We start from the raw sequence: 16,628 nt of genomic DNA on the forward strand, positions 1-16,628 counted from the left end.
AGAATTACCATATGACCCAGCAATCCCACTACTGTGCATATACCCAGAGAAAACCATAATTCAAAAAGACACATGCACCCCAGTGTTCATTGCAGCACTATTTACAACAGCCAGGTCATGGAAGCAACCTAAATGCCCATCGACAGACGAATGGTCTGTTGAAGATGTGGTACACATACACAATGGAATAGTACTCAGCCATAAAAAGGAATGAAATTGGGTCATTTGTAGAGACGTGGATGGATCTAGAGACTGTCATACAGAGTGAGATAAATCAGAAAGAGAAAAACAAATATCGTATATTAACGCATACATGTGGAACCTAGAAAAATGGTACAGATGAACTGGTTTGCAGGGCAGAAATTGAGATGGAGATGTAGAGAACAAATGTATGGACACCAAGAGGGGGAAGCGGTGGCAGGGGGGTGGTGGTGGTGGGATGAACTGGGAGATTGGGATTGACATGTATACACTAATATGTATAAAATGGATAACTAATAAGAATCTGCTGTATAAAAAAATAAATAAAAAATTTTAAAAAAAGACAAACTACCAAATGGGAGAAAATGTTTGTAAATCATTTGTAAGAGGTTTATATCCAAACATACAAACACAATCTTTTTTTTTTTTTTTTTTTTTGGGCTGCACTATGTGGCATGCGGGTTCTTAGTTCCCCGACCAGGCATCTAACCCACGCCCCCTGCAGTGGAAGCACGGAGTCTTATCCACTGGACCACAAGGGAGGTCCCCAAAATATATGAAGACAATCTGATTAGAAAATGGGCAAAGGATCTGAATAGACATTTTTTAGAAGACATACAGATGGCCAACAGGTACATGAGTATGTGCTCAACATCACTAATCATCAGGGAAATGCAAATCAAAGCCACAGTGAGATATCATCTTACACCTGTTAGAATGGCTATCATCCGAAAGACAAAAAATTACAAGTGTTGGCGAGGATGTAAGGAAAAGGGAACCCTTGTGCATGGTTGGTGGGAATGTAAATCGCTACAGGCACTATGGAAAACAGTATGGAGATTTCTTGAAAAGTTAAACATAAAACTACCATATGATACAGCAATTCCACTTCGGGGTGTTTACCTGAAGGAAATGAAAACACTAACTCGAAAAGATATCTGCAAGCCCATGTTCATGGCAGCATTATTTACAATAACCAACACATGGAAGCAACGTAAGCATCCACTCATGGATGAGTAGACAACGAAAATGTGGTATATATAAATATACAATGGAATATTACTCAGCCATTAAAAAGAAGAAAATCTCAGGAGTTCCCTGGTGGTCCAGTGGTTTAAGGCTCTGTGCTACCACTGCAAGGGAGCATGGGTTCTATCCCTGGTCAGGGAACTAAGATCCCACATGCAGCATGGCATGGCCCCAAAAAATAAATAAATAAAAAGAAGAAAATCTTGCCATTTGTGGCAATGTGGATAGACCTTGAGGGCATTATGCTAAGTGAAATAAGTCAGACAGAGAAAGACAAACACCATATAATTTCAATTATATGTGGAATCTAAAATCAAAAACAAACTGAACTCACTGATACAGAGAAAGATAGTTGGTGGGTGGGCAAAGTGGGTGAAGGGGATAAAAAGTTACAAACTTTCAGTTACAAAATAAATAAGTCATGTAAGGTACAGAATGGTGACTATAGTTAATAATGCTGTATTGCATACTTGAAAGTTGCTGAGAAAGTAAATGCAAGGAAAAAAAATTTGTAACTGTGGTGATAGATGTTAACTAGACTTACTGGTGATCATTTCACAATATATACAAATATTATGTTGTACATCTGAAGCTAACCATGTTGTACGTCAATGATATCTAAAAACAAAACAAAACAAAAAAAACTTCAGAGAAATCTAAGCCATGCCTAATAGGTCCTTTAAAGCAGCTGCAGGTCTTTTCAGCATCCCAAGTGTATACCTGTAGGTCTTATGATTAAGTCTTTAACACATTTTGAGTTAAAAGACAGGGTTGCAGGCCCTCTCTGTTAACAATAGGGCTTCTATAATTTTGAGGGCTGTTGTCCTACATCAGCCTCATAGAAGAGAGAAGAGTTTATCTCTAAGATCTGTGGACATGGCCTTTGTGTAATAAAATGGGTTATAAATTGATATACAAGAAACCCACAAGGCTTTTAAAAATATCAACTTGGACTGAAAGGGACAGATGCAATATGAAATGGAAGAGGCTTCTGTACCCCCAAAATTCTTTGAGCAGGTAACAGACTAAGAACTACCAAGCATGATCACAGAAGAGGGAGGATGACTCAAGGCTGAACTGACTTCCCAATGGATGGAAGCAAGAGACACAGGGAACTCCTAGAAAGTAATAATGGATCCTAAGAGCAAAAGGAGAATTAAGTGCCAGGGTGGGTTTCACAATTGCTATGGACTAATGATTCCTATGTACTTCCCACCCTGCCTCTCCTTTCTGAGTGGGAGTACCTATTTAAAAAAAAAAAAAAAAGCAAAGAAAGGAAATGAAAGAGACAAAACCACCAATGCAAAGCGTGAATCTTGATTACATGTTGGTTTACAAAACCAAAACAAAAAGACTTGGCTATAAGAGATTTTGGGAAAAACTAGGATATTTGAAAAGTACAGATGCATAGTCCCTAAACCAGTCATTTCGGGTCAACCTCTGGGGGTGGGGCTTCCTGACAACAGTACCTTTGGAAAACTTTCCGGGAGATTCTGGCCTGTGATCAGCATTTGGGAACCACTAAGTTAAAACTTTCCCTTCCCCTTTGCTTCATCTTATTTTCCTGCCCTTATGTTTCCTCATTTACAGTTTTTGAAGCCAAAATGTCAATATATTAAATTAAGATACAATCAGTAACTGACAAAGACCAGGACACTTGGGTTATACGATCAGCACATTCTCTCCCTGTGGCCAAACTTTGATGGAAGCCTAATCCCAATCAGAAGGTTTAGGATACTTAATTTAATAACCACAGGAAATTACTTGCAGCGTTCAGAAACACTTGAAGTCAGTTTTCTGACTTTTAAAAATCTTATTCCAATAAGTGGATTCAAACCTCTTTTTGGAACAAGGTAAAATAAATAATAACAACAACAATAATAACATAACAATAATAATAGCAGCCTCCTCAAATTGGCTCTTACTATATGTGAGGCACTTTACAGTGATGGCATTTATCATAAAACTCCTAACAACCTTACTAGGTACTAACAATAGCTAAAACCTCTGTAGCATTTACTATGTGCCAGGCACCTCTAAAATGCTTTACCTGTATCAGCTCATTTAATTTTCACAATCTTATGACGTAGGTACCATTTTCATTCCCGCTCTACAAATAAGGAAACTGAGACCCCTAGAGGTTAGGAATTTGAGCCAGGATTTGAACCCAGGGAGGTTTCAGAGTCTATGCTTTTAACACTATGCTACTGGCCTCTCTAGAAATATTATCCACACGTTAACTCATTTCATCTCCCAAACCCCAGGAGAAAGATGGTTATAGCATGTCCATCTTACAGATGGGGAAATGGAGGCTCAAGGGGGTGAAATGGCTGTACCCAGTCACTGTGGCAGGACCAGGACTTGAGCCAGGTTTATATGACTGCAAAGCCCTGAGCTCCACTATGGGAAGGCCTCCCTGGGTGCTGCCTGGGCCTGGCCACCTCACCTGTTTGTAGATGAGCTCGAAGGCCCCCGTGTCACAGCTGCGGTCCAGCCGCTGGTCGATGACCACACGCAGGGTGTCGGCCTGTACACCGGCACAGAGCCGGGCGGTGACAGCCGTGGAGGGTGCCATGGTGGGGCTGGCGTTGATCTCGATCAGCCAGGGCTGGAAGTCCTCACCGAACACAAAGTCAGCACCATAGAGCTCGAAGCTGGCCTTCCGACACTGCACGGTGTCCTGGGAGGTCTGCAGGGCGTGGATCACTGCAGCCTTCATGCCAGGCACGATGATGGTGGACCAGGCGTTCGGGGCCCCCATCTCCTGCAGGTGGGCCTGGAACTTCTGGCTTGACCACATGTTATCTGAGGGCAGCAGTGGGTGTCGGTGGCACGAATTCTCCAGGTGCTTCTGGATAGAGTTGTTGCACAGGTGCACGGAGCTGGGACAGAGAGCAGAAAGCTGAGGGCTGGCTCCCTGTGCCCCTCCCACCCAAACGTGGGGAGGGCAGGCAAACCCCGGAACCAGCCCGGCACACTCTGGACCATTCAGCTTGAGGTGACAAAGGCCTCATCACATTCTTCTAGGGCCACTACCAGTCTTCACTCAGGACCTCTCTGAGGGCACAGGGGCCACAGTGTTAAGTGCTTTGTGACAGTGTCAGTTAACCCTCCCAGTGCCTGGAAGATAAGAAGGTGGTTAAGAGTATGGGCCCCATGGTCACTAAGACACGTGTTCAAGTTCTATCTTCATCGCTGACTGGTAAGACCTTACATAAGTCATTTAACCCATGGGCTCCTTTCAACATCTGTAAAATGGGGGTAAGTAACAGTACCACTTCACCGGGTTTTCACGGAGGACTGAGATAACATACATGAAGTGCTTAGCAATCGTCACATACAGAGCACTCAGTAGCCGACAGCTATGAGCTCCATATTACTGCCTCCATTCTTCAGATGTGGCAACAGAAGCTTAAATACTGATAGGTTTTCACCTGACCCAAGTCACAGAGCTTGGAAGCTTCAGAGACGGAATTTGAACCGAGGGCTCAACAGGCTTCCTCTCCCCCGAAATGAACGCTGCAACCTGCCTCTCTCCTCTCGCATTTCTCCTGATCCCCCTTTACCCCGCTCTACATCCTTTCTTCCATAACACATATCACTTTTAACCCATTAGATGATTTTACTGATTATGTTCATGGCTTGTCTGTTTCTCCCTGTTGGAATATGAACTCTTGAGGGCTGGGCTCGTTTTGTTCACTGCTGTGTCCCACGTGCCTAGAACACTGAACGGCACAGGGTACACACAGGTGTTGGATGGATAGAGGCCTGCCTGCCTGCAGAGTGTGTTTGGAGCCCCGCATTGCCTTGGAATCGCTGCTTCCTGCCAGCTCCCCAGCTAGACTGGGAGCTCATGGGAGTGAGGGTTCTGGGGGAGGCTCACTTGTCCAGGTTCTTCAAGGAGAAGGGCTGTGTAGAGAAGCGGATGTAGCTGTCGCGGTAGAACCACACAGTAAGCGGGTTCCAGTCGGTCACCAGGAACCACTGTCTCAGATCAAACTTGGTGCCAAAGATGAGCAGGGGCTGCTCAATATACTTCTGCACCACCCACTTGCCGTCCTTCATCATCATAGGATTGCCATCCACCAGCTTCAGCATCTCCTCCAGGTGGTCCATGCACATGATGCCTTCGGGGGAAACGGTGGTCAGGGATCAGGCCAGGCTTGGGCTGGGAGATGGACAGCTCATCATAAGCTCTCATCCCCAAAGGACTGATAGGCCCAAATGGGTGAGCCTGCCCCCTTCTCCCTGTTCCCTTTGGGAAAGCTGAGAATCTGCTAAGGATTTAAAGTTTAAAAAAAAATTAACCAGTTTTATTTGATGAAAAGGAATATATGCACGGATAACAATTCAAACAGTACTGGGCTTTTTTAAAAACCATGTGCATAAATGACTCTGATTAGTTTTTCATAATAACTAATGGAATATAAAACAACAGAAGTGAAAAGTAGGCAGTACAAAAGGGTATACAATGAAAAAAAATACATCTCCTTCCCCAGAGGCAGCCAAGTGCTGCTTCCAGGTCCTATGGATAGGCTCCCAGGTTATGGAAGAGTTGTGTGTGCCTCAGTTTCATAGGATTCTATGCACTTAAACATGCTAAGGAATTGGAACACTGCTTGGCACTTGGTGAGCATTCAGTAAATGTTAACTCGTATCATTATTACTAGTTACCTGTGGAAAACATCTCTAGCTATAGATTTGCTGGCTCAAAGGGTATGTGCATTTTTTCACTTTATAGAACAAAGATGTTCTACCAATCTGCACTCCCAGTAAGAGTGTATGAGATTGTGTGTTTGCCCACATTCTATCAACACTGTTGATGATTTATTTTTGCCATTCTCTTAGCTAGAATGATATTTTAATTTTATGTTTTATAACGAGCGAAGTTAAGTATCTTATGCTAAAAAGGCGTTATTTTAATGCTGATACATACAGCTGACCCTTGAACAACACGGGGATTAGGAGCGCCAACCCTCCGAGCAGTCAAAAATTATCAAATAACTTTACAGTAGGCCCCCTGTATCCGTGGTTCCGCATCCACGGATTCAACCAGCAACAGATCATGTAGTACTGAAGTATGTATACAGCGAAAGAAATCCGCAGTTCAAACCCACGTTGTTCAAGGGTCTACAGTAAGAATCACAAGGCAAACAAACACACAAATCAATCTCATTTCTTCATTGTTTGGCCCCTCAAACAGTCTGATTACCCGCCAATGGCACAGAATAACTTGTGCCGGGTTCCCAAGCCAGATCCTTTCTCAAATGGCCAGAATGATCACTAAGATTCCCAATAACATGACGCCTTGTATAACCAAAGACTGAGGCTGTTCATGACCTCTGACCCAGCAATTTCACTTTTAGGAATTTATCCTAAGGAAATAAATGGAAAGGCTGCTAAGATATCTGCACAGGATATTCAACACAGTGTTGCTTGTAATAGCAATTCATCAATCAATAATCAAATAAACAGGAAAAAAAATGGCGGCCATCTAAATATGCATCAGAAAAGGATTAGGTAAGACCACGAGAGTACATCTAAACAAGATTAGACTATGCAGCTGTAAAACAGAATGAGGTAAGAAAGCACCTACTGTACTTTTATATAAAATTCAAAAACAGGCAACACTAATCTATGGTGTTATAAGTCAGCATAGGGGTTCCCATTGCAGGGAGGTAGAGACCTGGAGATGGCATGGGAGGGGGCCCTCTAGGGTGCTGTATTTCATGATGTGGGTGCTGTTTCCACGAGTGTGTTCACTATGTGACAATTCACTGAGTTGTATATTCACAATGTATACCCTTTTCAGTGAAGTATATTGTATACATATTTCAATTAAGTTTTTCTAAAAATGGAGAGAAAATGTTGAAATACTTTGGGATTCACTGTATTATTCTCTCTGCTTTTGTGTATGTTTGAAAAGTGTCTATAATAATAAGCTAAAAACAGGCAGGGAAGAAAAGCAGATCTAGATGTACTAAAATGGAGTGATCTCCAAGATCTACTGTTAAGAAAAAAGAAAGGTGCAAAAAATAAATGAGTAATACTCACTGATATGGAAAGATATAATAAATGAAAAAAGGAAGCTACCAAATAGTATGCTCTTATTTAAAATAAAATAAAACATGCACACTCTCTCCAGATGCATAGAAGAAAGTATAGAAAGAAACACATCACAAGGTGAATTGTAGTTATCTCAGGGAAATCAAGGGTGCCTTTGCTTCCTTCCACTTTTCTGTACTGTCTGATCTTTTTAAAAAAAATAACAAATACGTATTTTCATACTTGGAAAAAACCAACAAAACTATTTCCAAGGTAGAAAAAGAGAAGACTATGATGCTGGTTTTGAAAAGACGTCCCAACAAGAGTGTCCCATAGTGTGTGGAGCTGCGACAGCTTCACTTGGACATGAACAAATTCACCCAAGGGCAGGCAGTACATGGAGCGATCTGCTGCCAGAAGTCTGTTTTTTACATCTTGGAAGTCCTTAACCATCTTTTAAAGGCTGGGCTAATGCACCACTCCAGCTTGCTGGCTGCCCTGTTCAAATTCCATTCATGCTAAGCAGTCAGAATAATAATAGCTGTTATTACATAGCAGGTACTCTGTAAAAGCGCAGGATCTAAGCACTTTCCATATATGATTCTCATGTAATCCTCTCAGGTAGGCATCATTGGCTTCATTTTAACAATGATGAAAATGAGGCACGGAAGAGGTTAACTAACCTGCCTGAGGTCTTATGGATATTAGGAGGCAGAGCTGGGGTTTGAATCCAGGAAGTCTCGCTCCCAGCATCCATACCCTTGACCCCTGTACTATACCCTCACAAGGATGCACTGGTCAAATATGAGAGCCCTTAGATGACAAGCAACTGCATGTGAGTATCACCAGACCTGCCTAAAGCATTAACCTAAACCCTCAGGGCAGGAGAGGAGGTGCTGGCATCATCATCACAGCAGCCAACATTGATGGGGTGGCTACTGTGCCAGGCACCATGCTGAGTGGTAGATGTACTACCTTGTTTAATCCTCAACAGATAAGGGAACTGAGGTTCAGAGAAGTGATATAACTTGTTCAAGGTCACACAGCATGTAAGTAGCAGAGCTGGGATTCGAACCTAGGTAGTTTGGCTCCAACAGAACCTGTACTATTTAACTTCCCTGGCCTCTAGCTGGGGAGGGTGTAGGGTGCTGGTACAGGAAGCAGGGGCTGACCCCCACCTCGTCCACGGGACTTGGCTCCCGGCTTCACGATCCAGATGTTGCGATCTCCTTCCATGTCCATCTGGGGCACCACGGCCCGCAGCTGCTGCAGGATGTCCTCACAGCGCTGGACCTGAGTGTCGAGGTACCTGAGTTCTGCCCCCTCGCTGTGGGGAGATGATGGGACTTGGGCAGGGCTGGGCCTGGGGGCATCCTGGTGAACAAGGCAAGGGGAGACAAAAGCTCCCTGGCCATGGTCCAACCAGCTTTGGTCACGCCCTTCCCCTAGAGATCCAGATAGGTCTCTCCCAAACCTCCAGCCCCACGCTCAGGCTGTCCCTCAAATCCACCCTGCCCAGGGCACCGTCCCAGACTGCTGGAATGGGAGAGGATGGGGACATTCTACCTACTGCACCCCCCTCACTCCAACACTCCACCTTCTGCCACCTCCCTTTCTATTACATTAAAACTGCCTTTGATAGAATTTAATCATACCAGCATCAAATGATGAGGCACCACTATGTGCCAGGCACTGTGCCAAGGGCTTTATCTATATTATCACTAATCCATCTCCAGGGAGATGTTACTGGTCCCATTTTAGAGAAGTATAAACTGAAGGTTGGAGAGTTGAGGGATTTGCCCAAGGCCACACACTGAGTTAAGTGGCAGGATGCAAACTCCACTCTTCCTGATTCTTCATCCACAGGTGCTTTGGGGGGGTTCATTCCCCTCCTAATCAGAACCTAACACTGGTTGATAGGTGGCCCCTTTCTAGTCTAATTCTTTCTTTTTTTTTTTTTTTTTTGCGGTACGCGGGCCTCTCACTGTTGTGGCCTCTCTCATTGCGGAGCACAGGCTCCGGACGCGCAGGCTCAGCAGCCATGGCTCACGGGCCTAGCCGCTCCGCGGCATGTGGGATCTTCCCAGACCGGGGCGGGGCACGAACCCGTGTCCCCTGCATCGGCAGGCGGACTCTCAACCACTGTGCCACCAGGGAAGCCCCTTAGTCTAATTCTTTTCTAGCACATCTGTATGACACATCTCCTTGATTTATTTCTCTTCCCATCACTTACCACCTGACACCCAGACCCATTTGGTTATTGCCTGTCTCTGCTCACTGGAACGTAAGCTTTATGAGGGCAGGAATATTTTTTGTAGTTGTTATTCTCTGCTGTAGTCCCAACCCCAAGCAGTACCCAGCACTTATTAGGCGCTCCCTGAAAGTTTGTTAACTGAATGACTGGTTGGATAAGTAAGTCCTCTGGCGGGAGCTGGCCTCAGCAACTGGGCTGTACTGATAAGGGTTCATGGACAAAGAGGGACCTGTTCCCTACAGGACGCAGAATGTCCTCAGCTAAACCAAGTCACAAAATACCCCAGATGGTAGCCTCATCCAAACTCTCCCATTTGTTTTCTTCTGAATGAATACGAAGGAAGCCTCCACTAGATGGTAACGTCTCTTTAACATCTTAGCCTCTTGAATGTCTCCAGCCACGGAGAACTTGTCTCTCTGTTGCTAAGGCAGGAGCAGCAGCAGCAGCTGGGCAGTGCCAGGAACGAGGACAGTCAGATGGAGGGGGCTTGGCAAGGCCTCTTACTCACACATAAGTCCTGGCTCTTCTATTTCCACAAGGTTTGCTGGAAACTTTTCTGTGGCCATGGCATAAAGAATCTGCTGAGCAAATCCGTGATTTGGCCCAGGAAAGTGTCACGTGGTGGTGGCAGGGGCACGTGCAACTTGAAAAAGTGTATTCAACATGACAATATGATTTTATATTTAGCAAAAAAATAAACAGTGTTTCTGTGGAAAGTGAACCTTGATAAAAGCCTGGTTGGTGGGGGGAGCGGGGAAAAAAAAAAAGCCTGGCTGGTGCGTCATGGATTTGTTTTTTAAAAAGTTGAGAAGCAGCGATAAATACTGAATAAAAGCTAATGATCTGTACTGAACAATTCAAGGCAATGTTATATGATGTAATATTTTATGTAATCCTGACTTTTGAGAGGTTCCTCCAGCCCCCAACTTGCCCCACATCCGGAAATGCAGAGGACTGACATTCTTTCCACCTACTGTTCTAACTCAGTCCTGATCATTCTTAATTTAAGAAGGGTGGCTTCATGTTTTCTGACAGGTGAGGGGAAAGTATGGGGTCACCTAGTTTTTGTTTCCCAATGTTTAAAAAAAGATACAAATGAATTATTCATCAGTGATGTGGGTTTGCTTGGTAATTCATTCGTCCAAAGTTCATTTATTAGTTCTTCAGTCTCCATCAATCATTAAATCTGTCTGTTCCTTTCTATTCTAACACCATGCCAGCTGAGGGCCCTGGCACTCCCCCCGCCAAGCTTACTGCTGTGTGCCCCTGAGGGCAGGGACTTCGTTTCATTTCTGGAGCCTGGCACAACTCCTGGCACACAGGAGGGGCTTGGTAAATGCTGAGTGTGCTCCTGCCTTCAGGGTCCTCCTCCGTCCAGGCTCTCCCACACACTCTGCTGAACGGAGTCTCTCTACAACAGCTCCAGGTCCATCTCAATACTCCTTTGCTCTGCTCAAGAACCTTTTCCCGGAGTGTGTTCTGCAAACGCAACCGCTCAGGATGCTTGGGGCGGGGGGCTGGGGTCACCTAAGTACAGGATATACTGCACACGCTGTCTCTCTTGGAGGTTTACACCACCCATAGGTTCTGAAAAGTCCTGCGTCAAGGAAACCTATTTTAACTAACTTTGTTTAACCCAATGTTTTCCAAATGTGATGGACCACAAAAGCCCCTTTTTCATAAACTCTATTTACAGCCTGTAGTACTAGCCTCCTGTGTAGTAAGTACACTTTGGGAAACGTTGGCCTGCAGGATAAAATCTAAATGACTTAATAGAGTCTTACTTTGTGAGTGAAAACTAAGAGTCAGTGCTGAGAACATCATACAGATTATCCTGTCTAATCCTACCTTTCAGGCAGACATTATTTTTAAACCAATTTTACATTTGAGAAAAGCAAAGCTCATAAGGATTAGTGATGTTCCCAAGGTCACAGAGCTTGGAAGCGGCAAAGGCAGACTCAGGTCTATCTGACAGCACAGCCATGATCTTGGTCACTATGCTATGTCAAGGTCTGGGAAGAGTAGTTTGGACCCTATTATGAAGGCAGTGGGAGCTCTTGGGGGTTCTGAAGAAGGAGAATAGTGGGGTGAACAAAACGGGGAGGTTTGGAGAGAGATGGGGGCAGCACTCGACAGAGAGGGTCTGTCCCTGAGCATCAGCTCAGAACACGGAAGCTGCCCGAGAGCAAGGAGCATCTGCCATGCCCCATGGCCAGGGCTGCAGAGGTACTCACTGGACCACTTGATAGTAGCGCTGGAGGAAGTGGGACCAGCCCTCAGGGCTCAGGTAGAGCGGGGCCTCCATGTCCTTGTCAATGTCCACGTGGGCCACGTTGTTAAGGTGCTCCTCGCAGGCACACAGAGCCTCATCCACAAACTCTGGGGACACCGTCACCGGCTTTTTCTCTTGTTTCTTGGGCTGCTTGTCTCCTGTAGAGACAGGGAGGGGGCTGTCACTACCCCATATGCCATGGCCCCCACTGCCCCAAGGCCTGTCACTTACCTGAGACTTCACCCTAAATACACCTGAGGCCCAGCACACACCTGCATCCCCTACTGCCCTGGGACCTATCACTCACCTGGAGCTTTTGTTCTAAATTCACCTGCGGCCCCAGTGCTCACCCTTGGCCCTCAGTGTCCCAGGACCTATCACTCGTTTGAGGCTCCACCCTAAATGTCCCCGAAGCATCTCAGCACCTATAACCCCAGCACACACCTGCAGCCTCTCCGTGCTTGGGAGTTCTGACACGCCTGGGGCCTTTGTGCCCCTGATCCCGACACATGACCGTCTTCTTTGCACCTGACACACCCAAGAGACAGCAATTGGGCAGTCGGCCTCTGGAAGAGCCAGGGATTTTCCTCCTCCCAGTAGAGCTGCCCCTCACTTCTTCGAATCCCTGGCTGATTAGACCCTGGGTTACAGGGTGGAGGCTGTGAGGTAGGAGCTAAGTCCAGAGAGGGAAAAGGCAAGCAATGGGTTGAGCCAGCAGGCAGCGAGGGACTCTCTGTGTCCCCCTTCACAAGGCACAAGGAGTCCTCAGACCAAGTGAAACTACATGGTTGCACAGCTTCCTCTCCTCACAGACCTGAGCTCCCCACAGGGCAGGGATGGACCACATCCTCTTAGTCTGTCCTCTCTCGAGTGCTCGGCCACATGCCAGGCCCATAGGAGGGCTGAATGAGGCAGTGGGTCAATTAACAAATGTATAGGAAGACACTTGGGTAGGTGGTTGGGACAGAAAAATGATGAGTGGATGGGCCGGAGGACACATAGGTGATGGATGGCTGGATGGAAAAGAGGTAAATGGATGGGGAGACAAGGACAGATAGGTAGATAGGTAGGAAGGTGGAGTGGCTAGATGGATAGGGAGAGAGGAGCTGAGAGAAGTAGGTGAATGAACAGAACGACAGTGGGGGGGAAGATGAATGGATGGATGAATGGGTAGGTACATGAGTCGGGTGGGTGAGAAGGTAGGCAGATGGATGGACAAAGGGTGGACAGATGGGTGGATAAATGTACGGATGGGCTGGTAGGAAGGGGTGGTGGATGGGCAGGTGGATGAGAAAAATACAAAGACAGATGCGTGGATGAACAGGTGGATGGGTGTGTGGCTGGGTGGGAGGATAAGCGACTGGGGGGTGGAGGTAACCACAGTGCTTACCTGGGGCCTCTGCCTCTTCTGCTTGGATAGAGTATGACTTCCATTCTGACTTTACCACCAGCTTGAGAACGTTGCGGGCAGCTGTCAGCCAGAAGTCCTCTGCTCCGGGGGCAGGGGATACCCTGCTCAGCCTCTAGGCTCCAGGACTATTCTGGTTCCGGAACCTGAGCATGACCTGCCCCATTTTGGATCCGGAACCTGACTACTGTTTCTGATTCTAGAACCCGGACTAGAACCTGGCTTCTGTTTCAACTGTAGAACCAGACCCAGAACCTCACCTGACTTGGCTCATACTCTACCTTCAGAATCATGCCTGGATCTGCTGTCTGCTTTCTCTCTTCTGTTCCTGATCCACTTTTTTTTTTTTCTTTTGGTGATTTTTTTTAAATTTTATTTTTTAATTGATGTATAGTTGATTTACAATGTCCTGATCCACTTTTGATACTTATCTAGCCTGAGAACCAGACCTTGGCCCAGAATCTATATCAGATTTGGAGACTAATTTAAACCTATCATCTAATCTGGATCCAAATTCTGACCTGACTTTAGGGCATGTGCTGGAGTCGGAGCCTACTCTGCCTGAGAATCCCAAAGTCTAGAGCCTTTTCTAGGTTTGGAACCCAGTCTAGCCAGTGGAATCTGACACAAGGTTGGAACTTATTCTGGATTCCAAACTCAACCAAGAGACCAACTTTTAGAACCTGCTCTAGAAAGTAAACTAAGCTACATCAGCTCTTCTGGAGGTCTGGGTTGACCAAGGCAGGAGGCTCATTAAGGGAGGTACATTAGGGAAAGATAAGGATTGGGGAGGGAGAAGGATATCTGCTAGGGTAGATGAGGGCATGAGGAGAGGGGCTCTTTGCTCTCCAACACCAGCCAGGGCTTTAGCGCTCATCCCTCGGCTTGAGGGTCCAGGCATGGGGCTGGCATCTCCTTACCTATGAAGGCCTTTTTGTCATCCTCAGCCCCCAGGCGGTAGCAGCGCGGGAAGAAGGAGTCGGCATCGGCCTCGTCAAACCACGGCAAATTCCGGAGATTGAGACACAGACCCACCTATGGAGTTAGCCGCTGAGGGGGCAGGGTGGCACTGGCCCAGAGGGCCTCCAAGGGCCCCCACACTTGGCACACACCCAGACAGCTCAAGGGGACCCTGCTTGGACGTGCTCAGGGCCTCTGCCCCACTTGCTAGGCTTGACCCACTCATGTCCACCTCCCCGTGTTGCCCATGTGGTTCCTCCGCCGAGTATGCCCCACATCCTTCCCATCCACTCTTTCACACCCTTAAATACCTGCCTTCTCTAGGAATCCTCCCAGTCTACACTAATAATATACTAGCAGGTCTCAGTTATAAAGCCTATCATTCTTGCCATAATCCTAGATGATAGGTCTTACTGGTATTCTCATTTAAAGATGAGGAACCTGGGCTTCCCTGGTGGCGCAGTGCTTAAGAATCCGCCTGCCAATGCAGGGGACACGGGTTCAATCTCTGGTCCGGGAAGATCCCACATGCCGTGGAGCAACTAAGCCCGCGAGCCACAACTACTGAAGCCAGCGCCCCTAGAGCCTGTGCTCCGCAATGAGAGAAGCCACCGCAATGAGAAGCCCGCGCACCACAACAAAGAGTAGGCCCCACTCGCCCCAACTAGAGAAAGCCTCCGCACAGCAACGAAGACCCAAAGCAGCCAAAAATAAATAAATTAAAAAAAAAAAAAGATGAGGGACCTGAGGCTCAGAGAGGTAAAGTCACTTGTTAATAAACCCAGCTAAGATATAATGGATCCATCAGCCAGATATGCTCTGCTTGGAGAGAAGGGTCCTCCTGTTCACTATCACCGGACTTGGTGTTTGTTCTGTCTCCAGATCCCATTTGGATCCTGGAATCTATGTTAGGCATCATGTCTACATGTGGCAGACATGCTGCAGGGGTTAGATTTGAACCCAGGTGTGTCCGAATTCCACTGAGTCATATACCTCCCCATCTCCTGAAAACTCTTACTGACGAGGAGAACAGGGAGTGAGGTTGCCGGCCCAAGGGTGGGGGGGTTAGAAGCTGCCATGCCCGCGCCCTGGAGAACCCACCTTTGTGGTAAAGGAGCCCGCCTGGGCATAGTGGTTTATCATTTGATCCTTGGAGAGGAAGCGACAGTCCAGCATGTTCCGCCGAGTGGTCCAGATGAAGTAGGGGATCTCGTTCCGAACCATGCGCGACTGTGGGGAGGGGAGGAGACAGGGGAGGCTAATGTGGGCAGCACAAGGCCCGAGGAGGCTTCTCCCCGCCCTGCTGAGCAAGGTGGGAGAATGGAAGGAAAGGTTGCTATCAAGGGGGCCTCTAGCCCACACGCCATCTTTGTGTACATTAAGAAAAGACATCTCTTCCTCCGGGGCACACACTGCGTGAGCAGAGAGCAGGTGAGCTCGCAGCTCCTTTGGCCAGGTGCCCCCAGGCAGTGACTAAGCCCCACACCTGAACGCCACACCTTGTTCTGGCTCTTGGCCATGAGTGACTTGCTCAGTGGCATGACTGTGCCTCCAAGCTGATGGGCACACTGCATGTGACAAAGGCTCTCTCGTGGGCTCCACCTCTCTCCGTCCTTCCTGCAACTCTGGGAGGTAGGACTATTGATAACGTGTAACACCATGTGCCAGGCCCTGTTCTAAGCTTGCCATGTCAACTCATTTAATCCTCACTACGACCCTATGAGGTAGGTGCTACCATTATCCCCATTTCACAGATGAGGGAACTGAGGCACAGGGACTTGTCCAAGGGCTCACAAGGTTGGGCCATATGGAAGTGGCAGTCCTCAACCTCGCCTGACAGACGAAAACGGCAGTTTGGTCTAGTTCAGCTCAGTAAGTGGTGGTGCCAAGATTGAAAGCCAAGTGTCCCCATCTCAGCACACACACCCTCCACAACATCATACCAGCCTCTTTCAAAACGTTTTAAGCCCTTCCTGCTAGCCTTCCCTTGCTGGGGACGGGGGAAGATGAACTATGGGGTTTTTATTTGGAAGGGGGAAATTACCAGGCGTGCAGGTTGTGCCGGCTTCTGATAACAACCTAGCAACAAACAGTTCTGAACCCAGGCCAGCCTTGTCTGTGTCCCTCACCACTCCGCTGGCCTACCTAGGCTTTAGAGAACCAATCCGTTTTTATCACAGATAGGGAAACTGAGGCCCAGAGAAGGAAAGGACTTGTCTGGGGTCACCCAGCTGGACTCTAGTACTCTCCCTCAAACGAAGCAGACCCCTGTCCAGCCCCCTGGGCCCTCACCATCAGAGCATGCGTCCCATGCAGGTCATCAAATTCCAGTAAATCATCGAAGTCGAACAGCTGTGGTAGCCGGAATGCTTCATCCTCATCTTCGTCCTCTGTGGATGCAGAGACCAGGCCTGGTAAGGCCCCTGTCCCCACCCCACAGGCCCATATCACAGCCTCAA

At 47.1% G+C, this 16,628-nt stretch overlaps 1 protein-coding gene across 1 annotated transcript in view; it reads right to left on the reverse strand.

Moving 5' to 3' along the window:
* The window catches only part of TTLL3 (tubulin tyrosine ligase like 3), a 29,121-nt gene that overhangs the window by 10,001 nt on the left and 2,492 nt on the right, over nt 1-16,628 (reverse strand). Inside the window, 8 exon segments of the mRNA XM_060308435.2 lie at nt 3,677-4,112; nt 5,114-5,357; nt 8,454-8,602; nt 11,764-11,959; nt 13,192-13,290; nt 14,130-14,244; nt 15,271-15,399; nt 16,462-16,559. Coding sequence (XP_060164418.1) covers nt 3,677-4,112; nt 5,114-5,357; nt 8,454-8,602; nt 11,764-11,959; nt 13,192-13,290; nt 14,130-14,244; nt 15,271-15,399; nt 16,462-16,559 — 1,466 coding nt within the window.

This window comes from Globicephala melas, chromosome 11, assembly GCF_963455315.2.
Source record: "Globicephala melas chromosome 11, mGloMel1.2, whole genome shotgun sequence".
Taxonomy (NCBI): Eukaryota; Metazoa; Chordata; class Mammalia; order Artiodactyla; family Delphinidae; genus Globicephala; species Globicephala melas.